The sequence below is a fragment of the Betta splendens genome, chromosome 5, assembly GCF_900634795.4.
Source record: "Betta splendens chromosome 5, fBetSpl5.4, whole genome shotgun sequence".
In the NCBI taxonomy this organism is placed as follows: Eukaryota; Metazoa; Chordata; class Actinopteri; order Anabantiformes; family Osphronemidae; genus Betta; species Betta splendens.
In genome coordinates this window covers 13,987,462-14,012,329 of record NC_040885.2, presented here as the reverse complement: position 1 = coordinate 14,012,329, position 24,868 = coordinate 13,987,462, and the positions used below count along the sequence as shown (strand labels likewise).

At 47.0% G+C, this 24,868-nt stretch overlaps 1 protein-coding gene across 3 annotated transcripts; it reads right to left on the bottom strand.

The window, feature by feature from the left end:
* Positions 1 to 1,083: 1,083 nt before the first annotated feature.
* On the bottom strand, positions 1,084 to 21,903 carry itga7 (integrin, alpha 7). 3 transcript variants are annotated; one of them, XM_029150846.3, is made up of 26 exons: positions 21,404 to 21,903; positions 12,744 to 12,871; positions 12,576 to 12,655; positions 12,218 to 12,473; positions 11,555 to 11,686; positions 8,737 to 8,944; positions 8,433 to 8,629; positions 8,240 to 8,328; positions 8,011 to 8,138; positions 7,594 to 7,689; positions 7,452 to 7,513; positions 7,054 to 7,223; positions 6,806 to 6,955; positions 6,500 to 6,615; positions 6,173 to 6,359; positions 5,992 to 6,066; positions 5,804 to 5,883; positions 5,584 to 5,661; positions 5,304 to 5,406; positions 4,984 to 5,187; positions 4,747 to 4,869; positions 4,556 to 4,669; positions 4,165 to 4,263; positions 3,851 to 3,976; positions 3,360 to 3,516; positions 2,410 to 2,549 (listed from the first exon to the last, which is right to left on the bottom strand). In XM_029150846.3, the coding sequence occupies exons 1-25, from the start codon at positions 21,619 to 21,621 to the stop codon at positions 3,406 to 3,408; spliced, it is 3,330 nt and encodes a 1,109-aa protein (XP_029006679.1). In that variant the 5' UTR covers positions 21,622 to 21,903; the 3' UTR covers positions 2,410 to 2,549; positions 3,360 to 3,405. The 3 variants fall into 3 exon arrangements, with proteins under 3 accessions (XP_029006677.1, XP_029006678.1, XP_029006679.1); XM_029150844.3 differs by lacking the exon at positions 3,360 to 3,516 and having other exon boundaries at positions 1,084 to 2,549; positions 21,404 to 21,902; XM_029150845.3 differs by lacking the exons at positions 3,360 to 3,516; positions 11,555 to 11,686 and adding an exon at positions 10,910 to 11,017 and having other exon boundaries at positions 1,084 to 2,549; positions 21,404 to 21,901.
* Between the last annotated feature and the right edge of the window lie 2,965 nt (positions 21,904 to 24,868).

The window sequence follows — 24,868 nt, the reverse complement described above, 5'->3', positions numbered from 1 at the left end:
AAGGTTGGAAAAGAGTATTTGTACTGTAATTGGTACTTCAAACGTATATGGAATGTCACTGGTAAAGAAACAAGTCAATAAACATATACAGTAAAATAAAAAACACAAATGTTGCTTGTGCCTCTGCTAATACAGTATGTCTAAAACTTGTGACAGTGTGTTTGAGGTCTAATATTATGGAATGACTAAATGCAATGTTTTAACACCTGAACCACCTGAATACTACAACAGACATATAAGATGAACATAGTGTATAAATCTGGTGGTGGTGAGATAAAAGTAGACTAAGGGTTAAGTTTGTAGCACATTGGCTTCAGGAAGACGCTGTTTCCTGTGTAAGATGCTCCAACAAAACCTCTATTACCCAACAACAGAGCCTGAGACTAAACTCCCTGCCAGGTGTATTATGGACAATATTACTCATCAACATCAACTCAAAGTTAAAACAATGAATAAATGAGAGGTTGTGTTGATCAACCTCAAAAAATTTTTAATTGTTTGATGATATAATTGAGCTCAACCTGATGCTTGCCGGGTGGAAAAGACCATGATATTGGATTCCATCGCACCACTAGAAGACCCGTATGCTCTAATAAGGTGCCCAGAGGAAGTTCGCTTTATTCCACTGGCGTGGGCGCAGGGTGCAAAGATTAGCAGAGCAGGCCACGCAAACGGGTGGTTTTGGCGCAGTAGTGGCTACACGAGGGCTTTGCAGTTGGGTTCAAGTCGTCTGCCTTCTACAACGGTCTTAAGCAGCACTAACATCTGCTTTGTGTAACCATGGTAACGACTGCAGTTATTTGTGCACTCTAATCTGCCCCTTTATTTGGGAATGTATGTTAATTCAAGGTAGAAAATATGTAGACACTCTAATACACAATCTGATCTAGCCTACACTAATCATGATTCCATTTATCATTTTCTCTTCCTGTTGAGACTTGGTGGATATTCGATTTAAGAGCTTTAACGCCACCTGATGTTCAAGAACTAAACTACAAGATGCTCAAATTCAGCTTGGTACAGTAGAACATTTCTCAGCATTTGGCTTGAAATTGTACACAAATGATAGAACTCAAGTTGTCGTATTGTTGTTTGTACTGGGTTTATTGTTTCTTTCATTTTATTTACAGTGCAGCTAAACAAAAAAAATAAATAAAACAAAAACAAGTGAAGGCAGCACAGCAACAGCAGTTTCATGCATCTAATACAAGATTGTCCAGCAATACCCAAAAACTCTTGGCTCTTCATGCTTTTCACCTCATTTGTCCTCGGCACCGCGGGGCGTCTTCTGTTCCTGTCGAGCTGGACGGATGCTCGTTACCGTCCTCCAGATGCTTCAGGGCTGCAGGTTCTCATGTGCAGAAGCCTCGAGTTCTGAAACCTGCCACTTTTACCATAAGGCACTTGTTTACATGTACAAATATCAGTAGTGAAGGACTTAATGAGCAGTGTTGCCCCGGCTGGTTTGATTTGAGCACATCATCAGGAACAGTGCCACAAACAGGTTAATATGTTTCTGCTCAGTTTGGAGACAAAACGGAAACATTTTTACATCTCAGCAAAAACAATAAAATAATCAAACCTCACTATTTAAATGTGTAATTCAGTGACTCTGGGTTGTGTTTCCAAACATAGTCATTAAATACACTGAGATTAAATTTATGTCCTTCATAGAGAGGACATTTATTCAACATCCCTCATTTAATGTCTAACGATGCAAAAGGACAGAATGTGAATTAGATATGGTTTCTTCATGCATACAGTTCATTTGGCTGATTCTTGAGAACATATGTTAATACAGTACAAACTGAAATGTTGATTCTTTTCAACACATTTTCTGCAAAACCAGAGCAATTAGCGAACCCAGAAACACATTCGACCTCCTGCAACTTTACTTCTTTCATTCCCACGTTCCAACACTTCCACTAAAAGAGCATCCAAATATATATATATTTTCAGTGCCTCAGCGGTCAGTCTTACAGTAGAAAAGTAGTCTTTGTCATGAGCAGTGGCCTCCTCCTATTGTCCAGTGTTTGTGTGTCTCTTGTTTTATGTTCTATGCTTGTGCATCCATGCGTGTCTGGCGGTTGTAGTCTTTTTTTTGTGTCAGTCAGAACTGATGACAGACAGCAAAGTCTATATGGAGCTGCTGAACATGTGCTGCACTGTTACTGACCTGCAGTGTTTTCTGTAACACCGATACAGACGCATGATATGAATAAACCATCCAAGGCTGACGATCAGTGGGTGAGCGTGTGGATCCAGTCACAGTGAAGCAGGTACTGACACAGTACAGAGTGCACATCATATCAGTCTGTGTGCATGTTTGAGTAGTTTTTAGTGTCACACTGGTGATTTTGATAATTCAGTCAGTCGGTGCGTCGGGGAGAGCGTTACGAGGTCCCGTCGCTCCAGTGCGTGGCCCACTCCTTTTTATGGACCACTCCTGACTTCTCAGTCTGGAACTGGGGCCGGTCCTCGCGAGGGATCTTCACCGCGTGGTACTGAGGCAGTTTGTCTTTGTAGTGAGCCCGTCGGAAGAAGCCACACTGAGAGAAGAGAGAGGCAGGAAATAATATACTGTTCATAACCGTGAGAATACAAATCAGCAGCGTTTACTTCAGAACGTCTTCTTGTTCATGCGCTGCATTAGTACCTTCTGATTTGGTCTAATGAGTCTCACACACGAGAAGAAAAAATATTTGAGTGACGACGACCTTCTCCCCAGTGTTTGACAGACAACAACACAAACAAAAAGCATTTGCACACATGCTCTAGATTGTGTCTCACGCCAACACACTGCCGCAGTGTATTAATACAATCAACACGCTCATTCTGGCACCTGGAGGGTTTGACGTGTTTTCACTGAGTCCTCGCACCACTCAGTCGGTCAATCATTACAGAACTAGTACTAGAACGATGTATTACATCATATATTTTGGATGAGTAAAGCAATTTTGCACAACACTATGATGAGTCTTTAAGATGGTGATGTCAATACTTGATAGTTTGCACAGATGGGTGCCAGACTGAACAAAAGCAGGTACAGTAGCAGGCATCTCACAGCTCTGAAGGACGGAGGGTTCTGAGCAGCCACACATTAAATAAAGACAACAGTGGTGCTGAATAAAAGACTTAGCCTTGAATTAATTGAATTAATTTCCAAACTCAGTAATTAAGTATGTTCCTATGTCCTATTTTGTCTAACTATCATAGAAAAGCCAAGCTTAGCACACGGTCATCTAGCCGCCACTCTGTAATAGCAATCAGTCAAAAGGTGCTGACAGTTCATGCTGTATAGATCAACACCATTCACAGCATAGTGCGTAGCGCGAAGCCTTTATGGGCGAAGTGTTTACCACTTGGAGGGAGAGGAGGAGGGGAGAACAGGCCAGAACGACTTTTTTATAGTTCTGTCGCCTGCTTCTCCGCCTCCGAGGGCTGGACCCCCAAATGGGCGCGGTAGTACTCCGTCTCATAGTGCCGGCGCCGCTCGCTGCGCTTGAAGAACCCACACTGGGCCAACAGAGAACCACAGGGAGGCAGCGAAAGGTAGGCATGAACCATCAGACGAAAGGGGAAAAGTCCCAGGTGAAGAGGGATGAGAGACAGGGATAAACACAAGTACAGGAAGGGAAAAGAGCAGTTGAGAGTGGGCTGAAAGGAATAAACTGATTGTAGGACAGAACAGAATAAAGTTGACAGGAACGATGAAAAATGAGCGACATGGACGAAAACACCATCAACTGTTTTTTTTACTTAATATTTACTATGAAGGGATTCTGTGAAGATTTTTATTAATATTTACTGCCGATTGTCACCAGCCCATGACTCAGGAAGCGAGCGTTACCTTCCACAGTATGCAGACCAGCAGAGTCAGCAGCAGGATCCCGGCCAGGATGGCAATGAGGATGATCCACCAGGGGATCCAGTACTGGTCAGCAAGACCATGTTCAGGGTAGATCATGACCGGAACCTGCAGAACAATGGAGGAAAAAAGGGAAAACAGTATAAGATGATCACAATAATACAGCTAATAATTAAAAATTCATTCAGCTACATTCCTTATTGTTGCAGGCAGTAATTAGCAAACAGAAGCTGGTGGGAGATCAATAAAACGTGCATTATTTATTTGCAGCGCTGGGCTTGAAGTGTGTTAATTACCTGTGCAGCAGCGTCTCTGAGCAGCAGGTGCTTGATGCTGGACTTCACCGTGATGTTCGCTCTGACCAGCAGCTCCAGGGCACTGACTGCTGGGAAATCCTGGGAAACAACCAACGCTTCCAGTTAGCTGTGTTATCATCTGCTGTACTATAGGCCAAGACATGTAGCTTCATGCACTTTGACCTATGTGTTACAATTTGGATGTTGGAACAGTCACAGGCGCAGGTCAGAGCCGTTGTCTTCACACGCCTCTGACTCTGTTGGTATCAAAGCTTCTTGACACCTCACATTAATCACCCTCCGCTGCAGCGACCACCCATTCAGCGCCAGCAGCAGCTGTAGAAGTCGCATTAGTAATGACTAATGTCAGAGACAGGAGGGGGTTTTTTACCTCTGTGAAACTGCTGTTCCACAGCCTGGCGTGGATCCTGAGCACAGCCTGACCCGAGAAGCTGTGGAGAGGACACTGCAACAGAACACAGCGCGCCGACCCCAAGAGACAGTCCTGGAGCGAGAGGTGATGGGAGATGATCAGTCAGTGGACACGTTTAGGGTCCGTCTCATCCCTCGGTCCCCTCTTACCAGTTTGAGCGACTTGCGTTTCTCTGACGCTGCCACAGCTGGGGTGCTTCGTCCCGGGCTGCCTTTGGTCAGGACGTGACCCGCTTCCTCTGGGTGGGAGCGGCGTGTCCTCCCCCCCTGGTGCTGGTGCAGATGAGTATTTGACACGGACAGACATCCGTTATGTAGTTGAAAGAAACACAAGTGCAACCGGATGTAGCTGTGTCCTCAGTAGGATGATCTTTAAAGGCTGCTTACCTTGTCAGAACTCTCTGCAGGAGCAGAGCTCTGCAGCTTCAGAGGATTCAAGGCGCCTGTGGGGACGCACTCTGTGCCGGGTTGACCCTCAAAGGTCAGGCTGTCAGGATACAGGAGCCATTTGCCATTGGCTAGTTCATAAGGCCACATGATGTTTAAGAAGGCCGAGCCAAGTGTCTGCAGAACCTGCCCAGGATTAGTAACCTAAGAGAAAACACACATAGATACTAGAAGACAGACACTGTGGATGTTTTTTACAGGCTAAAATGTCAATTCAGCCACAAGACACACATGTAGAGACAAGAGCCACTGAACCTCACCACAAACTCAAAATCGACTGGGCTGCCGATGTCCTCCAGGCTCGTCATGGCGCTCTCTCCTCTTACAGCGCCACTGAAGAACAGCTGGTGGGGTCGGGCAAGTCTGCAGGAACACAGATCCGAGTCAGACCGCTGCACAAGCTCTGACATCACCACTCAGTGCAAGGGAGGAAATGCATTTAAATCCTGTGCAGTACAAAACCAGCATATGTGCATCTGACTTGCAGTTTGGTGTAAAGTCCAGGTTGGCGCTAACAAAAAGGTTGCAGGTGCTACTCACCCGCTGACAGACAGGGGGAGCTCTATCACAACTTTAGCAAATGCTGTGACTGGGACCAGGTCGAGCTGCTCACTGATCCTGAAGACAAGACAGACGCCTCAGCACAAGTGAATTTGATCTAAGTCAGATATTGGAAATGTAATACTGCACACACGCTCAGTGTGTACGGAATACACAATACAGGTCCATTATGACCCCGTCAGGAGACGCAGAGGCTTACGTCGTCAGAAGGAGATCTGCTCTCAGCTCAGTGGTCTCGATGGTGATGTTCGACGTGCTCAGGTTGATGGAGAATTTCAGCTGAGAAACGGAACAGTTGATTAAAACAGCAGACAAAAGGATTTTTGGCAGCACACAGGACGTTTTATCAAGTATGTTACTTCATAATCAGGCAGGTTTCAGCCTTACCTTAGCGTCTCGTTTGACTGGGTTTCCCAGGTCGCATTCAACCTGAGAGCCATTCTGGTTGGCTTGACAGCTCATCTACACCCAACCAAGGTATCAAGGAATAAAAGCTGTTCATCATCATGTTAATTATTACAGTCCATGTGTTGACATGGCCAGCTCCAGTATATGCACTGCTTTGTACCTGCTGTGGGATCCTGGAGCCGGCGTACGACAGCGTGTTTGGCAGCGAGACGTTCAGCTGCGCGGCGTGAGCGTCGTCGCCGTCCTCCTCCGGAAGCAGCGGGTCAGAGGGCGCGTTGGTGACCGTGATCTCCAGCACCAGCAGCCGCTGATCGGACAGGGAGAACACCTGCACGCCATCCTCGTCCCTGCACGAGGGCAGCAACGCAAATGAGACGGCTCAGCTACAGTACAGGTGCATCGAGTCCTTGGGTGTCAACAGTGGAGCAACAGTAGGAACACGTGACTGTTTGTGTTGTCAAATCGCCCAGCTCACACAGATACTAACGTTGGCAGGGGGGTGAAGAGGTCAGAGGTCAGGGGTCGCGTTCCAAACTGGTAACTCAGCTTCAGGTTGCTCTGACAGATTTTGTCACTTCCGCAACCTTCTCGCAGGAAGTTCACCTTCAGAGAGTAAACAAAAAGACAGGGGCATGAATCATGTCAACAAAATTTAGATTTCATAAGACATGAAATACATTTAACTGAAGTAGCTCAAAAGTATATTTATACAAAAGCCTTTTATTCCATGAACAGAAGAAGCTCAAACTGCATCCAGACCATAACATGCTCATGTTTCTTTGCTGTTACTGACTTCAGAGTGAAGCGTATTCGAGGGGGAAATGTTCAGCACAGGTGCCAACTTCTCCAGTCTCTTGGTGCCCGAGTGTCTGCGTGGGGGCACGGGTTTGATAGTGTGAGATATCACCAGGGAGATGGGACGCAGCTTGTCACGAATGCCCTCCTGCGTGGACAGAGACATCAGAAAATGAAAAACAGTGAACCTATTGCCTCAAAAAGGACCCTAATAACAGGCATGAAGACTAATTGAAAGGCACTGACGTGCAGCTGGAAGGTGGCGGTGGTGCAGGCGGGGTGCCGCTGTCGATGCAGCTCCACCTCTTCGCTCTGCGTGTACTCGGGCTCCAGGGAACTGTGGCCCAGGAAGGTGACGCGGTGCGGGAGGCCCAGCTTCCTGCGCTCCGTGTCCGCTTCAAAACGCACCACCAGGGCTTTAAAGGGGACAGACACAACGGGAGCGGTGCTTAGAGGCCGAGAATCAGAAATGTCAGCACACACACACACAGTGGGAGGGGGGTACAATCAGCCCCCATCTGAGGGAATACAGGATTACACAGCTGTGGTTTAATGCACTAATAGCACTGATAGGGTTTCTAGCACTGACTCCCCAGCAGCAGTAGAGTGATCCGACGGCACACAGGGGCAGAGGTGGGACTTACTAATGTGTGGTGAGTAGTGCTCTGGGTGGGCTGTGTAGGTGAAGCAGGCCTTGACCTCCACGCTAAGAAAAGACAGGGTCGGTGGTGAGCGTTTCGTCTGTTGTTTTCGTCCCTGTGGTTCTGTGGCACATGCGCCTCTTACCAGACTCCATCTCTGCCCTTACAGTTGCGCTGCTCCAGGTCTATGTTCTGAGGGTTGATCGTTATCTCTCGGATCACATGAAGGACTGGGCGAGACCTGAAAGAAACAGAGAACACACCAAGGTTTGACCAAAACTTCAATCAATGATGATAAGATGATTTGAGTTAGGGCTAAACATTAGTACAGTAGTAAGTGGTCTGAAGTTGTAGGTGATGTTTCCCATAAAACATGTGTTACAGCGAGCTGCAGTTTATATTCTTTATGTGTTCATTTTTGTAAATAACTATAATTAAATTGTAAATATTTTTTTTGTCAATCCCAAGACGGATTCCTTGGTTGTCCTGTGCAAACGTGGCCATTAAAGCTGATTCTGATTCAGATTATTGAACTCATTGATCCTGCAGTGACTTGTTTTACCTGAAGAGAACCACCGAGTCATTGAGGGAACCCACTGCCACATCTGGATAGTGGTTTTTGTCGATATCCAAACCACCTGAGATGGAATATCCAAAACGTTTCACATCAAAGTCGCGGCCGTCCAACACCTAATGGGAATAAAAACGATAATGAGTCTTATCTTCCATCTTTCCTTATTTCTGTTATGAAATAAGGAATGTTCTAAATGTTATCGTTGTGTCAAAGTCACCTGGGCAGGTTTTGTCTCGATTCCAGCATCCGAGCCTCTGTAAATGAAAACCTTGCCGTCTCCGTCAAACGGTGCTCCCACGGCGATGTCTGACACAGACACGAGACGATTAGAAATCCCATCACAGTTTAAGTCTGTTGTGTTCAGGTCTCAGGTTGTGCAGCGATTTAACAAACAAAACAATAATGTGAACCTCCATATCCGTCTTGATCCAGATCCCCTATGTTGCTGACCGTCATCCCGAACATGGAGTCGTAGGTCCCATTGAGACGAATGGGCCGAGCCTGATCGTCCCAGTGTCCGAAGGGGTTCAGATACACGTAAACAGCTCCGCCGATCTCTGCTTTACGGTCAAAAAAATTAGGCGCTCCTACTATGAGGTCTGTCCAGCTGCAAACAGACAGAAATCCATTCAACTTATCAGCTCCTAAAAAGTGACACTTTGTGAATGGAAACTAATAATCCGAGATTCCCATTCGCGTTCACTACATCCTCACCCGTCCTTGTTTAGATCTGTGGTGGCGACCGAGTACCCAAACGACGACGCCAGCTCCTCGCCCCAGAAAATGTGTTGTGGCACCAGCCGGTAGACGTTGTCCTTCTTCAGCAGCACCACAGCTCCTATGTGATTGGCCCGAGGAGCCCCCGCCACAAAGGTCAGCTCCCGGAGGCTCATTATGCCCATGGCAGAGTCCACAGAGAACCCTGGACGGAGAAGAAGGAAGTCAGAGCGGAGGCGGAAGGAAGGGTTGGGGGTTTGTATTGACTGAGGCTCAGCGCCTCTCGTGTAGCATGTTCTGCTCATCTCCTTACTAATGAAATGTTTGCTAAGTGACTATTGATTTTATGCCAAAGTCATGATGTGTGTAAATGTCCTGCGTTTGCCAGTGGACGCCGTCGATGGGAAGCGAATGGTTGAGCGTCCACTAGTAAAAGCAAACAGGCTGGTTGTGTTCACAGGAGAAGGAGCTGCACCGAGCTTTGTCTAATGTCCCATGAGATTCATGGTCCTGTTGCTCTGAATCAGCTGCCTCTGGTGAAGGCAGTCTGCAAACACAGTGGGTGGGCATTAATCAGGTTTATAGCCTCTGTGTGTGTGTGTGTGTGTGTGTGTGTGTGTGTGTGTGTGTGTGTGTGTGTGTGTGTGTGTGTGTGTGTGTGTGTGTGTGTGTGTGTGTGTGTACGTGTTGTGCAGAGGAATGTCCACAACATGAATGTAAATCAGGTTTACATGCACTCGAACGAGTGGAGCCGGACTGTGTGCACCAAGCTGTGAAAAGCAGCACATGATGCCCAAAGGAATCAACCGCATGCATTTTCCTCTCTAATCTAAAACGTGACATGCAGACAGTTTGAAAGGTGACGCATGCAGAGACAAACAGTGAAGGGCTGTAAGGAGGCAGGTGTGGAATGCGACAGGCCGCGTCTCATCTCCTGTAAAAACCAGCTCACTGGGACTTTGCGCTGCTTCCTACACATGGGGGGGGGTTAACGCACAGGTTAGCTAAAGGGCCACAACCATGAAGCTAAACACGCTAAAGGTGGAGGAGCAAAAGGTTTTTAACAGGAGTGGACACTGCACATTTAGCGCCTGTTTGGTTTAGGTTCATTTGAGGTTTGTGAAACCCTAAGATTTAATTTCACTATCATAAATAAGCATTTCCACAGTCTCTGTTATTTCCTAAGCATGCATGGGCGTGGTGTCTGTGAATGCATATTGGAAGCATGTGAGTTGTAAACGAAGGCTGAAAAGGTCAGATGGGAATTAGTGTTGTCAAGGAAACAATTTAATATGGTGAAGATAAATGGGCTCGGAGGCATGTGAACGCCGAGATTTACAGCACAACCACACACTTAGTGAGTAGCAATAACTAGCACCGCACAATAACAATCAGCCGCTGCTGTGGAGCAGGCGGACGCGCAGACGCCAATGACCGAGTGCGTCAGAAAACTTTCTACAAAAAACAGCCTGAAAAACGTCAACAACAAGTACATAGAGGAGCATGACATTCATGGTTCCCAGAGGATGAACCCTATTGACTCTAGCCCTATATGCATCATTATCTTATAGAAAACTAATGTTAGTGCCTCAGGCTCAGCTGGTTAAACTAAAGGGAGACATTAAAAATGAAACATGCCGGCACAATGACCTTTGGCTTAAACACACCTGTCTCCTAGACGTAAAATTAAATAGACTTTACTTGCATACAAACTATTTGTTTTGTAAGAAAGTTAAGTTAATACATCTCCATTATTTATTTAAAAAATAGCATATGCCGACAGTTAATAGTCAGATCAATCCAATAGCTTAGTAGAGTTGAATGAACACCACCACCTGAAAGGTTTTGTACCCACACACATGCAACCGACAGACTCAACACACTACAGACGACAGAGAACTACAGACAGAACGAACACCCCCCCGCTATTAAAAGAGACAACGTCTGTCCAATCCAAAAGCGAGATAAGAAACCGTTACTCGGTTTCAGTTTTAAGCTAGTTTTCATTTTGAGCGGCTGCCTCTTAATAACAGGGAAGGCGATACTATCCCCAACTAAAGTCTAAATAATAAAAGTGAAATTAGCACAAAGACGAAGACGAAGAAGAGAGCGGGACTACGTCCACTACAACCCCACCCAGTCCAAACACGGGCACCTCACGCCTACAAACCTAAGTAGCTATTATGAGCTACGTCCTCAAAGGGCGTGGGCCGCCTGGAGGGCTCCAGAGTTTTGTACAGCAGCGTGTCTTCAACAGGGCTAGCCATGAACAACAGCCCTACGGCCCAAGACAGACAGAGAGGCAGAGGGAGGAGTGTGGGGGGTGGGGGGGTGATGGGATGGTGAAATGATGGGGGAGAACAAAAGAGTGAAAAGGGAAAAGGAGGGTGCAGGTGAGACGAGCTGTGATCGACTGGCGCTTGGTCTTTGGAGCTTTCCGTCCTGCTGAACCTCCGTTAGCGAGCCGACACGCGAGGCTCAGCCTGTACCCCGACTCCCTGCGCCGCCCTCCTGAACTTGGGACGATTCTCCAGCGCTTCCCTGGTGGGCGGGTGGAGGATCATTCGCATTGCATTTGACATTGTTGGTGGGTGGACTCATTTGGCATCCGAGGGATTCGCGTCATTTTTGTCTCTTAAAGAGAGGGTGGAGTCGCATGAGTCGCCAGGAAACGGACTGACTGGAGCGGGCGGAGGCGCCTTGGCCTCGCGTCGGCCATGTTGGGGTACAGCCTGAGCCCCGCTGGGGCTCCACCTCTGCTCCTCTCCCTCTCTCCTGCCCACAGGCAGCAGGGGGGTGGGAGGGGGAGTCCTACCCAGGTAACTGTGGTAGGGCACGGGGATGAGCTTGGCATTCAGCTGCTTCTGATCTGCCACCTCGTAGGGCCCGTCGTCGTACAGACCGAGGTCGAGCAAGGTCTGGTTCAGAAGCTGGACGTGCATCTCCCCTGGAATGGAAGAAGGTGAAGGCACAGCAGAGCCACAACACAGCAAACGCAACGCAACACAACACCGGACCTTCTGCTCATTCACTTAAATCACAACTATATCTCACGTTCAGAAACAGCAGTGAAGCACATTATTGATCCTGTATGACGGGAATAATATAATCAGTAACTGATTAATGCAGCAGATTAATCTCAGCGCTTAGGTTGATTAACAGGTCGCTGCTGCTCTGCTCTGACTCCAGCGTCCAATCGCTAGATTGCCTCATAAATCAAGGTGGTTTTCTTTATCTAACGAGCATCATCCTATTAGTAAAACTGTTTTAAATAGAAGAGTCATATGGCCTGGCTTTCTTTCTTGTAAGCATATTTTTTCACTATAAAAATCATCATCATTAATCATCATTAAGGACCATCACCTTAAAAGAAACAACATCATTTGTCAGCTTTTTCTTATTTGTCTTGTTCTATTGTCATTAACATTGAGCCATGAAGGCTCTTTGCTTATGGGGCTTTCTCGTCCGGAGGCCTCACCTTTCCAGTTGTATGTCCCGGGAGCCCCAAACAGGATGAAGTTGTTGTCGGGCGTGAAGCTGGCGGACAGGCCCTGCTGGCAGAACCCAAACTGCTCGTGGCCCTGCGGCCGGCCCTCGCAGAACTTCCACTCGCCGCCGTCCACGTCGTCCCGCACCGCCAGGTCCTCGCTCAGGACGTAGCAGCGGCCGATGGGGTCGCGAGTCTCCGAGGGCTGACTGACGCGCTGCCTCAGCTCATAGCGGTGGGCGCAGGTCTGCGAAGGAGGAGGAATTGTACTTTTATTTCTACTCCTGACAGAATTCCACAAGGACATTTTTACAGATGAGGACCTAAAGAGTGTGACGTGTGTTCTTACCACCACTTTCCCTCCGATTCCCTGACTCTTCACAGTGACTCCAAGCCACTGGTTGTCTTTGCTCTCTCTGTCCAGACTCACTGAGAAGTAACAGTGAAAGGGAATCATGACGCCTCCCTTGTTGTAAACTAACACGGCTCCATTTGTGCACATTTACCACAAGCTCACCTTCTCCATCGATCTTCACCCTCTCGCAGTCGTACTCCTCTGGCGTGATGGGACACCTGAACAGGGCTCCAGGCCGCGTGCCCAGCAGCGGACCCTGCCCTGCAGCCTGCGGGGCTCCCACCAGGATCCTGAAGACATGTCAGCGCCATGTTAGAGGTAATAACCTGCATCAGCAGTGGATGGCAGACGTTACAGGTCAGTGGACAGACACCTGCATCTAGAACAGAGACCGCCCAGAGTGGAGCGGTGTGATATCTGATATGAGAGCTTTGTGTGTCCTACACTTTTACTATCAGAAGAGAGGTGGTTGCTGATATTCTGGGGTCAGTGTCACTTCCCTCTACCTTATTAGGAGCGGCTGATTCGGGCTAGGAGGCTATTTAAAAACCGAACCTTGAGCCACATTCCACCAAACTCCATCAGCCATGGAGCCACTGAATGCATGGGAGCGAGACGTGAGCAGACAGAGAGAGGCTGGAAATCAAGATAGGAATGTTTCATAGAAGAAAAAAATAATTGAATTACAATATGACTACAGCTCAGATTTAATTATGACAGTGTTAGCTGAAAGGGGCCTGGCTTGGTTGGGTCATCACCAAGTAGCTGTAATGTGTCTGAAAACTTTCCAACCTTGTTGTATGAAGTATTTTGACTATAAATACAACGTAGCAAGCTGATAGCGCTGCAGGACAAACAGAGACGTGGCCACAGAGACGCAGAGAAGCAGCCGTGTACGTCTCAGGAATCCTCCTCCTCGGCCCCCGAACGGCCGCCCGGAGCCAAATCACTGCACGGCTGCACATCGACAGCGCAAACACACATCACCGGGGGGTCCAAATCCAGACCAAACAGTGATAAGCTCACGCAAACGCGTCCTAAACACGGCAGATTCTGTTCAGAGGAGGACTGATACGATCTGATGCCTCCTGTGGCTCCGCATTCCGGCAGGCTCTGGTTTATGTTGACGAGTTAAGGTGCCACTTCTGTTCCCCCTATGCACCGACGGGCAGGTGTGAGGGTGTGAGGGTGCATTGCTAAGCTGCCGTAGCACCAGAGTTTACAGAGAAGATCAAGGAGGAGCAGAAAACCGCTCTACCTGGAAATCCCCTACACTATCTGTGAATACGTTTGTTGTGTGAGACAAGTTAATACTGATCACAATTCAGCCTATTAGTTAATTTTGGACAGTTTAGGACTTATTAAAAGTTGATAAACATCAAAGATACGGACAGAAACACGTGTCCCAAATTAGTCACGGATAAAATGTCATGACTGAGTAATGGATCATTTATGACCCCACTTCATCGCTCGCACCATTGTTCGGAATTGAGTCACATAATGTGATCATGGTCTCCAGTGCCAAGCTCATCTTTCAGTCAGCCCACATGTGACAGTGTGTGTGTAATGTGGGCATGTGCTTCCTGCTGAGCCTGGAGCAGATATCAACGCGCTGAGTGTGATGGGGGATTCACACAAACCGAGATGCCACGGGGCAGAGTGTGTGTGTGTGTGTGTGTGTGTGTGTGTGTGTGTGTGTGTGTGTGTGTGTGTGTGTGTGTGTGTGTGTGTGTGTGTGTGTGTGTGTGTGTGTGTGTGTGTGTGTGTGTGTGTGTGTGTGAATTACACCACCATGAAGAGTAGATAAAGCCTGCATGGACCCCACCTGCATCTGTGAGCCTCTAAATCTGATAATCTAAGAAGTGATTCACACATCAACGTGAGGGAGCACAGCTTTCACCTAACTGACTAAAACTATACAGAAATGTTTTAAACCTCAGTTTAACTTAGTAGCTGCTCATTTTGTTATTAACAAATAAAAATGAGCGGCTGGACAAATGAAAACTTGGACCAAACAGTCTGGTTTCATAGTAATACGGATAAAAGCCCTGAAAGCATTTAGGGCAGTGATCAATAACCCCTCCCTCCACTGGCACAAGAGCCGTCCATGTTCTTACACATAATCAACACACAAAGGCCCTCACTGCTCCACTCTCATGTCCATGTGCTCACAGAGGAGGGCATAGCAGTGACCCCAACACTAACACTCCCCACTAAACACACACACATACACACATACACACACACATACACACTGGAATATATGCTGTAAAATGCTGACCAGTACATTATTAGTATGAAAGCAAGCATCTGTTTATGACAGAATGACCTTGGAGATCAACAAAAATCGTATATCACCAGTTTATTAGTCCCACTTTAAGGTCACAAATTTGCTTGAGACCTTTTCAGAACCACGTCCTCCAGACACACACCAACACAGACGCATCTTCTGACATTAAGCTAAAACCTGGGCTGCTTTTTTTTCATTTTGCTGCAGAAATTGCAGATGCACTCAGACCGGGCGCTGGCAGCCGGCCCAGTGCCAATGCACGAGTTGCCTTTGCTGCAATTCATAAATCTCAGAGTGGCTCAACCAAGAGCGGCGCCGAAAGAGACAGACGCAGAACAGCACATAGGATGCAGCCTAAAACCAAACCCGGGCTTGGAATGTTCCAGGCGTGGTCCTTTACACCAATGAAGTTTGTGAAATATTAAATTTCCACACCCTAAACATTTCCAGAATGCAGTTTCGTGGCCATTTCATTCTTCTCACACCCTGCAACATCTGTCTGCTGGGCAGCAGCGTCGGGCTGTTGCTCTGTAGACGGTGGCTCCACAGGCTCAGGCCCCCGGGGCTCCCCAGACCTTCTGTTGTTATCCTGAGACAGTGACCTCTGACCCGGACACACACACAGGCACACAAATAGACCTACACACAAAGGAGAGCGTGTGCACCCGTGCAGACATCATCACCGGCCAGCGGGCGACGTGAATACATTTTCACACAGCACCTTCGTGAATACACACCAGAGTGCACAACTGTGTAAACCACGGCCCGACACCCAGACGACAGCGGTTTCAGCCTCGTGAATCATTACTAGAGGATGCCGCTGTCACACCTGATCCAAGTCTCTACAATCATTCCTACAGATGAAAAAACAACAGCTGAGAATGAGATGACGAATCGGTGAATGGTCACATTTGTAACACCTAAACTATCTGTGACTCTCAGGAACAACAGAGGCCGGTGGGTCACAGAGAGACGGAGACAGCTGCCAGCCGGGCCAGAACTCCCCCTCTGGGACTCCGCGGTTCGCTGCCCGCACATGTGGCTGGACTTCCTGCTCCAGCGATTTGTTCAAGGACGTCAGACGGGACAGCGGAACGCGCCAGTGAGAAGCAAAGACGTGCACGAGCGCGGTTTTCCTCTGGACTGAGGAGCATCTGTGCTCCCAGCGTCACTGCACACGCATCTGTAACAAGCCCCGAGCTCAACCTGTCCCAGCACTGATCAATAAGCCAACAGCCACTCCCAGGCGTAGATGGGCTAAAGATTGGCCCTCGGGTCCGAAGTGTAAAGAGGCCACACGCCGGCACCACCCGTCCTCAGTTCCTGTGGATTCACCCCTTATCCACTCACCCAGATATTGATTCATCTAATGTGCTTCTCATGTTCCATGTCCTTTCCTTTAAAGTGTGATTTTCTTTTTGGTGATTTTGTTGTTGGGTCATTTGATGGGTCATACCTATTCATTCTGTGACGTCCGAGTCTGGTCATGGAAGAAAATAATACAATAGAGCACATGAGAGGTTAAGGGGCAGCACCATGGACAAAACAAAAAGAAAACGATCACAGCAACGTACTGTAGGGGATTCTTATGTGTCTAATAGGTTTATAGCTCATGTCTCATCCCAAATAACAAGTCCTAAATAACAAGTTACGCGTTATTTTTCACTGCTTCTAATGATTCTAATGAACCTTTTTAGTATAGTAAACCATGTCATTGTTCTTCTGTTAGTCATGCTGTGTGCCACAGATCATGTTAGCTTTAAGCTAAATTAACCCATATACAATTCTGTGCCAATAGTTAATGCCTTATGTCAGTTCTGTTGATCACATTGTTGCGTTCCTTATTGCCTTATTGACTATGTTTGGTCTTTATTGTTCACTTTAGTTTCACATTTGTTTGGTTTGAGTGTTTTTGTTTATGTTACTCATTAAATTCTTTAATATGCACCAGTAACTCTGCCAGGCTCTGACGCGGGTCCCACAGTGTTTCCGCTGATCTGACGGCCCCTTTATTCTGTAACAGAATGACCCAGCCCACAGCAGACCCAGTCAGAGCCAGGACACTGAACAGAATTGTCTTTAAACCACAAACCTATTGTGCAAAATCAGTAAAATCTCCCTTGTTAAATAGAACAAAAACCTCCGCATCTTGTAATTTCCTGTTCCTCTAGGCTGATCTCAGCTCAGTATCAGCTCCCAGTAGAGCTGCCATCAGCTGATTGATTAAACTGCATCTTCAGTTGAGCCTCTGCCTCCAAATGCACATGCGTGGTCACACATACATATATTTAATGAAAGGGGAAGTCTAGCTCTGATGTATTCACCCTTCCAGCTCCCATCCCCGTCAGACCTTTACCCCTCCCCCACATACTGTAGACATGCTATGATAAGGTGGTGCTTGTGAAAAGAAAACCTAATGACCAATGAGTTATTCCCAAAAACAAGACCATCAGATGATCTGATAATGTGGCAGAATGGCCTATTTTAATAGGATCTCCTTATCTGCTTTTGCATGAAGCGCAGATGCGGAATCAGCTCCTGCTCCTCTGATGCCAAACTGCACGTTTTCCTCTGCGCCTCAATTACATCTAAGTTGTATGTTTCTTCCTGACTCTGCAGATTGGTCCTCTCTCCCCGTCGAGCACGTGCTCCACAGAGTAATATTCCTGAAAGCTCTCTGCCCGGCCGCGCAGCCTCCCACTGAGCTTTTGTCCGGCCCCAGTGGAGGAATGGGACGGGCTGAACAGACAGAGCGCGAGTGGGACAAAGCAACGAGCATTAGTGCTGCACCTACAGCTCACGCTGGTGAGTCACTCTGGTCTCTCACACAAATAAGATGCAACAGGCTGAAGCTCCTGTATTTACAAGGCTGTCACATGGACGGCCTCTGGGACGTTTCGCAACAAGAGTTACCGTGTGAGAGAGGGAGCTGCAGCGAGGTCATGAATTGAATGAGGGGGGAAGGTTTGTTTTCCACCGCTGAGCTGAGGTTGAAAAAGCTGCTTTTATTGGCCTATTATGATGTAAATGAGCTCCCAGTTACTCTTTTTTGATATGAATGTGTGAACCAGTAGCGCTGGCCCCTTACCCTTTAAGTATGTAAATATATGATATATGTGAGGTTGTCACCCATGACTACATGTTTTTAGGCAGTGTTAATAAAGCCTCTGGTCCAGTGAGAGGATTTGTTGGACTTCAGAGGGCTTCGCTTTGGAGCCTCACTCAGTGAAACCAAACTCCAGGCTACATCGGGTACCTGTGGTATTCCTGCTCACAAAGGCAGGTCAGTTCAACGTGAAAGCCACTGGAAGAGGGACCAATACTGTCAATGGTGTGGGAGGTGTGGGACTCTTCCAGACCTCAGTCTGGGAATAAAAATGAATGCTTTAAGTTTATTCACGCCCCAAAGAATCCAGAAAATGGTTATAACCATCCACCTAACACAAAAGGCGGCTTGTAACTGGACCTGAGGAGAGATAGACCACAATAGGTGTCTTCCAAGGCCAGACAGAAATCCTTCAGCAGGAAACAATACTGGGAGATCTGTGTCCTACATCACTGCAGCAAAGCCCCTTCCCCCACCGGAAACCCTCTGTGTCAGATGATGAGGCAGAAGCACACCTTCGCTAAGGCCGGGGTGACTTTAACGTCTGGCACTGAACCACTGAATGAGAATGTATATGCAGAAGGCTTCACGCTCGCTCCTGAGCCTCGGAGCCTGTTCTAAGCATATCGATGTAGGCTATAACGTTAAAAGCTCGCAGAATGTAAGATCAGCTAATACACATGGGCCATGAGCAGCTCGCAGACTGGGCGACTCTAACAATACCAGTCCAGCATCCTGGTCCCGTCCAAGTTTATTCTAATAAATAATAATAACTTTGTATTAGCTTTGTTACTTTACACCTTAATATTGTGATGTTTGTAATAATTGCCTCTAGTTGGTTTCTCTATGTCCCTCTTGATACATATATATATATAGTAGACGGTGCCGAGCGTTAGTTCGTTTCCTGCTGAGCAGTGATTTTGAGTTCGGTTGGTGCTGGTGGCTCAGGTTCTGCCCATGCAGTGGACTTATGTTTAGTTATTATTTACTTGTGCTTATTTTCCATCCTGCGAGTGCAGTGCGAGTGTCTGTTTACGTTTAATAACTTATTATATGTTTCTCAGTTCTTCTGTGCTGGGTTCCTCCCTTCTCGTGTGAGCGTGTATCCTTGCGCTCAGTGTGAGCGCATCCTGTCCGCTCATTAGAGAGCAGTAGTTCCCCACTCGGTGTGGGCGTAACCCACCCACGGCTAGTGTGTGCATGGGTCCGTTCCTCCACCTGGTCCTCCTCCTGCCTGTTGTTTCAGTCCGGTCCGTCTCCCGTTTTTACCATCTAGCTCTGATCAAACTAAAAGTGAGTCATTAACACGCACCTGTTCTCGAAGCGTCTCAGTTGCTTATATTAACTTTATTTTGGTTTTATGGACTAGATTGTTGTGTTTTACCATCACATGTTGCCTGGCAGATTTACTACAGTATTTTTAAAACGCGCTGCTGGGAGTGGGAGGCGGGTTGAGCTCAGGGGTCCTGTCTTCACCAGGCAGTGAACTATTAGCAGAAGCACGTCTCATAGCCATATAAATAGCAGACACAAACATAACTCAGACTGATCCTCTGTCTGGCATCAAAGTTCAGATTGGGCCTTTGCTTCCACGACAATGAAGCCGGATAATGCTGATAGTTTACAGATATGGATCCTCCTCTAACTGTCCCATATTTTACCTTCCTTCCAGTCGTCACTGGCCAGGATCCTTTTACAGCGCAGTCAATATGAGATGACTGTGTCACATGGGATGACCTTTGCAGCGGCCTTTGGTGCCACATGGTTTTACTGGTGAAGATGAAGCTGAACAAAACGGCATTCATTACACAGAACTTTTGTGCCCAGCATTGTGCGGCTCAGCCTTTGAAGGAACGCGGGGTATTGGCACATTCACAGCAGGCTGCGCGATACAACCGTGACTAAGCCCACGATGGCACCATCAAAGCGGTGACCTCACAGTCGCCACCGAACCCAGAGGCGTAACACAACGAGCGCGACGCTCTGTGGCTACTGGCGACAGTAACCCAAGACGTGGACACACAAAGAGGCAGTGAGTCAGTCGCTTCTGATGGCGACAAGTTCCAGGCCGGTTGTTTCAAAGCCAGATATCACAGGAAGGGTTAAGAGCGCAGGCACAGACCTTCTGGCTTCAGTCATAAAGCTTAATGGAAATGCATTATTCACTGCTGCTGGATCTGAATAATACATTTAAACACACTAATACGCCTCAAAGTGCAGCAGCATCTCCAGAAAATGTTTACACACAAAGTTAGATTTTAGATCGGCTGGCGTTTTAGGGAGCAAGTCATAAATCAGGCTGTGCTGTTGATGCCCTTAACCTGAACTGCTCCAGTGAATCCGTTCAGTGGCTACAGGTCCCGTTGTAATGGGCTGTGAAAAGGCATTAATACTAATGAAACAACTAACGTTTGATGACATCATCATTACAGTAAGTCATATCTTGTGTGACATCACATGCCGCTCTTTTCCAGTAAAACCATCACATCAGCCCATCTGCTTTACTGACGTATTGACGTTTCTTTCCACACACACACACACACACACACACACACACACACACACACACACACACACACACACACACACACACACACACACACAGGGAAACAATATTTAATCTGTTTTCACTAAAGGTTACAGATCAGAGATGACCCCTGCTCCTCTCAGTCACTGTGTGTATGTGTAAAGGCTGATGTCACTCTCTGGGTCTTACCAGGCGACAGGATGACTCCAGACCGGGTAAACTGAGGAGCCCACAGTTAAATATGGAGCTCCATAAGAGCAATGTGTAGAAAATCAACTCCCTGTTCATTCATTTTCAGTACGATTCTAGTTCCTATAAGTTCAGTTGACATTAACAACTCCCTGTCCAGCATCTACAATGTAATTGTGCTAAGTTTAATTAAACACTGGACAGGACAGATAGAGAACAAGGTCACATGCTGTACACAAGCAAATATGCATGTATGACCCGCAATTAACACAAACACACTCTGTGGGATACTTCTCTCCTCTAAGCTGATGAAGAGCAAACGATCAGACCTGAGAAATTAGGTAGGAAACGTTTTCCTCCTGCGAGAGAAATCAGTGGTCGGCAGCTGATTCAGCAGAACTCCACTCATCCAATCCCCTCGTGCTGTAAATCATCCTTTATTAACTCAGGCTTTCACTGTACAGTACATGACTCACATGCTAAAACTCCTGCACCCAGCTCAGCGTTATCAGCGGAGCAATGATTTAGCAAATCTCACACACAGGGCCGACATAAAAGTCCCCACTGCAGAGCCGAAGCCGACAAACACACATGTTCCACGCGGCATCTGTGCGGGAAGCAGGTGCAGATGCAAGATATGACATATTCGAACTCGGTCGCAATCTCACAGGACACACAGAACAATCTCGGCGCCGCAGTCGTCCACTCACCAGCTCTGAGGGTTGGGAGAGAGCTGCTGGTGAAGCGCGAGGGAGAAACCGAAGAAGGTGCCGCGGTCGCCCAACTTGTGCAAAGTGTGAGTGGTGTCCAGGTTGAAGCCCAGCACCGGGCTCAGAAGCGTCAGCTGCACCCAGAGGAGGCTCGTCCAGCGGCGAGAGGAGCGGGGCGAGAGGGGGGCAGCGCTCCCGTGTCCCATCAGGGCGGCCATAGCAGGTTGCAGGGTGCAGGTCCCGTAGCACAGTTCCGTTCAGCCGTGAGGGGGGGGGGGGGTCCTTTTGTGGCTCAAACGGAACAATAATGCCCAGATCTTTGAGGTCTTGTGTCTCCTCTGTGGATGCCTCCCTTGCTTCCAGCCCTCTCTCTCTCTCTCTCTCTCTCTCACTCCTCTTGCTGCTGTCACTCCGAAGAGCAGGCTGCGAAAATGTGGCCGTGTGTGAGCGCTTCACTCCATGCATGTGCGCCTCCCCCTCCTCAGCGCTCAGAAGGGAGACAGAGGACAAGTGCCTTGAATAGCCCGCTCACTCCTCCCCCTCCCCTCTCTCTCTCTCTCTCTCTCTCTCTCTCAGTCCCGCCACCCTCCCTCGCTCCCTCCCCTCTCTCAGCTGACATCAACACTCAAGGGACCGCTGCCAAAATACCAGGCAAGGTTGTCAGGATACTTGGAGGCTACTGAATAGAGACAGAGTGGGTGAAAAGACTTCAGACTGCTCCGTGGCGTTCACACGGTCCGGGCTGCTTCCTTCCGTGGACACTCGTGGCCAGAGGTGCGGATAGATTTGAATAAAGTTAAAGGAAAAAAGTCAGGGACAAACTCAGACGTTAAAAAGTCAGTTGACAAAAATTTCATACACATTACGAGCCTGTCAGCGATGTGCCCTGTCGCCCTCAGCTGCAGTTTTAACCATTTCTGTTTCCCTTGAGTCAGACTGTGTGCAGCTGTCACTTTGTCACCTCAACTGTTCCACACAATAAACCACACACACAGTTGCACGCCAGCGACACAAACAGCTGATAAAAGTGGTGTAGAGCGTTTTCAGGAGAGCGTGAGTTATGCTTCCTCTGACGATGGGGGGCATTCAAGACTAAATATAACCTTGGTCATTTTATAAGGGCCAGCTTTTCCATGTTTATAGAAAGTGTCCTTGTTTTAGGTGAGTTGGTTTCTACCAAAAAGAAGCTGATGGTGTTTGATGCCTGAACGCTCAGCTGGGAGGAAGCGAGGTTCCTTTATAAATCCTGCAGGAGGATTAGAACCGGCCTAAGATTAGTGTCTCTGGGCACCATCATCAGATTCATACTGATGGGTTTTTTTCCCCCTCATGTGATCTGGCCGACACCATGAACCAACTCATGCCCCTCCTGCGCCCAAGGCTTTCTGAGCTTATAAGCTTTAACTCCAACTTTGAGGATACATTCAGCCAGTAATTCTTTATTACCTCACTTCACTGAGCTATTTCTGATTTGACTGGTGTTATGTGGTTCAGAGGTCACCAACCTTCAATGTGCACTATTATGCATATACAACATAGTGAGTGTGTGAGGCGTCAGAGAGCCACTAACATCGCCATGGTAACACACTAGCTAACGGGTATGTGGTCAACCATGTTCTCCATCTTATGCTAGAATTTGAAATTGAAATACACGCTGGACATGTTTTTTGCTTTTAGTGAGGTGCAGCACAAAAAAACCCTAAAACATTTGTAAAGTCAAAAAATTGAAACCAAAAATAGAACTAAAAATAAAGTCAAAAGATCATGAGAGCCGATATGATTCATCCTCTGGGCAACATAAAAGTCTGTGCCAAATAAAAAGCTGGTCGACAATTCAGCTCTGTCTTGTTCACCGTAAATGGAAATTTGCTAACACTCATCTTTAGTATAAAATGTAAAATGAAATGATAAATCACATTTTTATGACTTGATCCTCAAAGCAGGTTTAAAACCATTATAACATAAATAAAGAGTGTTTGTGTTTCCGTGCACAAGGGAAAGTTTATCATGTCTGTATCTCTTTGGAGCATCTTTGCCAGAACGAGACGCGCTGGGGAGTGTGTTTTTGTCAGTAGCACCCCCCCCCCCCCCCCCCCCCCCCCCCCACACACACACACACACACAGCACAGATATTATTAACTAAAAGTGACACCCAGTAACAGTAACTGGTCTTTATCTATGGGCCAGGCATTTCTGATGGGAGATATAAATACATGCAAACATCACAGAGGAATCCCACACAGCAGAACCAGGGGAGGATGTCGCGAAAATGCTGAAAACATCCTAATGGCCACTCGGGCAGGGGGCCAGACATGATTCCCCTCAAACAGAACAAAGCAAAAACGCGGAGAAAGCGACGTAGATGAAGAAGACTGCCGTGCTTGCTACTGTAGCTGTAAAGATTATCTGCCACATTGCCCGTGACTCCGGCATCCTACATAAGTGCTCATTAGCAGTCTGAGCCACACTTCAAGGAGAGAGCTTATTTTAGACATAGGACCACATACAGTATAAGCAGGGCAATCTTTCCCATTTTAGCCCCCCCCCCAGTCACTCCATTGACAGAGTCTGCTGAAGTCAGCACTATTACTGTATTGATTAATGGACGGGGCAGGTGCTATAATTGGAAACAGCAGTTCTAGTTATTATGGGATCAAATGCGAGTATGTCCTATTACTGTACTCAGCAAAGATTAAACTTTTCAAACATTTATTAATAACTCTATAATGTTATTTTACAGTAGGATGTGCAAAAAATCTTTATATTGCAAGTTTAAACCACATCCATGATGTCAGAGAATGCAACTCAGATAGGTTATGTTTACACAATGTCCAACAACATGAAAATGACATACACCGTAATGTAACTATATAGAACACTCAAAATAAGGTATTACAAATCAAACAGCATGTTTCCTTGTACACTTCTTTTTACAGATAGATCGCAAGCGTCATCTAGTGGTGGTTTGGTGTTATTAATACAAAACGCCAACTTCCTTCAGACTGAAGAAGCAACCTGGATTGGTGGTAAAACGTTAATTCTAAAAGAAGATATCCAGTTGACATGACTCAACCCTCAGACAATTCCACCTGGATGAATGAGAATCATTGATACATAGGTAAGCCAATTCCTCATCTATTGTACCAATCTTATAAAACCTTACATCCTAACAACAACCTGAGAGTTAAATTCAGATTAAATGCAGAAGACAACTTTGGTTGTGATATTGTAACAGATGTGATAATGACCAATAAAGCCTTTCTTTCTTCTACTTTTGTATTCAAAACAATGGCATTTCTGACTAGGCATAATAGAAAAATTCAAATTGTTCCTAGTGAGAATCAGTCACTAGCGTGAAGAGGCGCCTGAAAAAGAAAACAGAGAATCACCTGACAGTAGCAGCCAAGCACCTGTCGGCTTCCGTAGAGGCTATTTCCTGTCTTGCCTCATTTCTGTCATTCCTC

What these genes read in the sequence shown, in the direction of transcription:
- itga7 (XM_029150844.3), bottom strand. Translation starts at nt 21,621, where the DNA reads ATGGCCGCCCTGATGGGACACGGGAGCGCTGCCCCCCTCTCGCCCCGC. An exon ending in GCACTACTCACCACACATTA is followed by an intron (nt 7,224 to 7,451) that starts GTAAGTCCCACC and finishes TCCCCTTTAAAG; the next exon opens with CCCTGGTGGTGCGTTTTGAA. An exon ending in GCTCCAGGATCCCACAGCAG is followed by an intron (nt 6,067 to 6,172) that starts GTACAAAGCAGT and finishes GGTTGGGTGTAG; the next exon opens with ATGAGCTGTCAAGCCAACCA.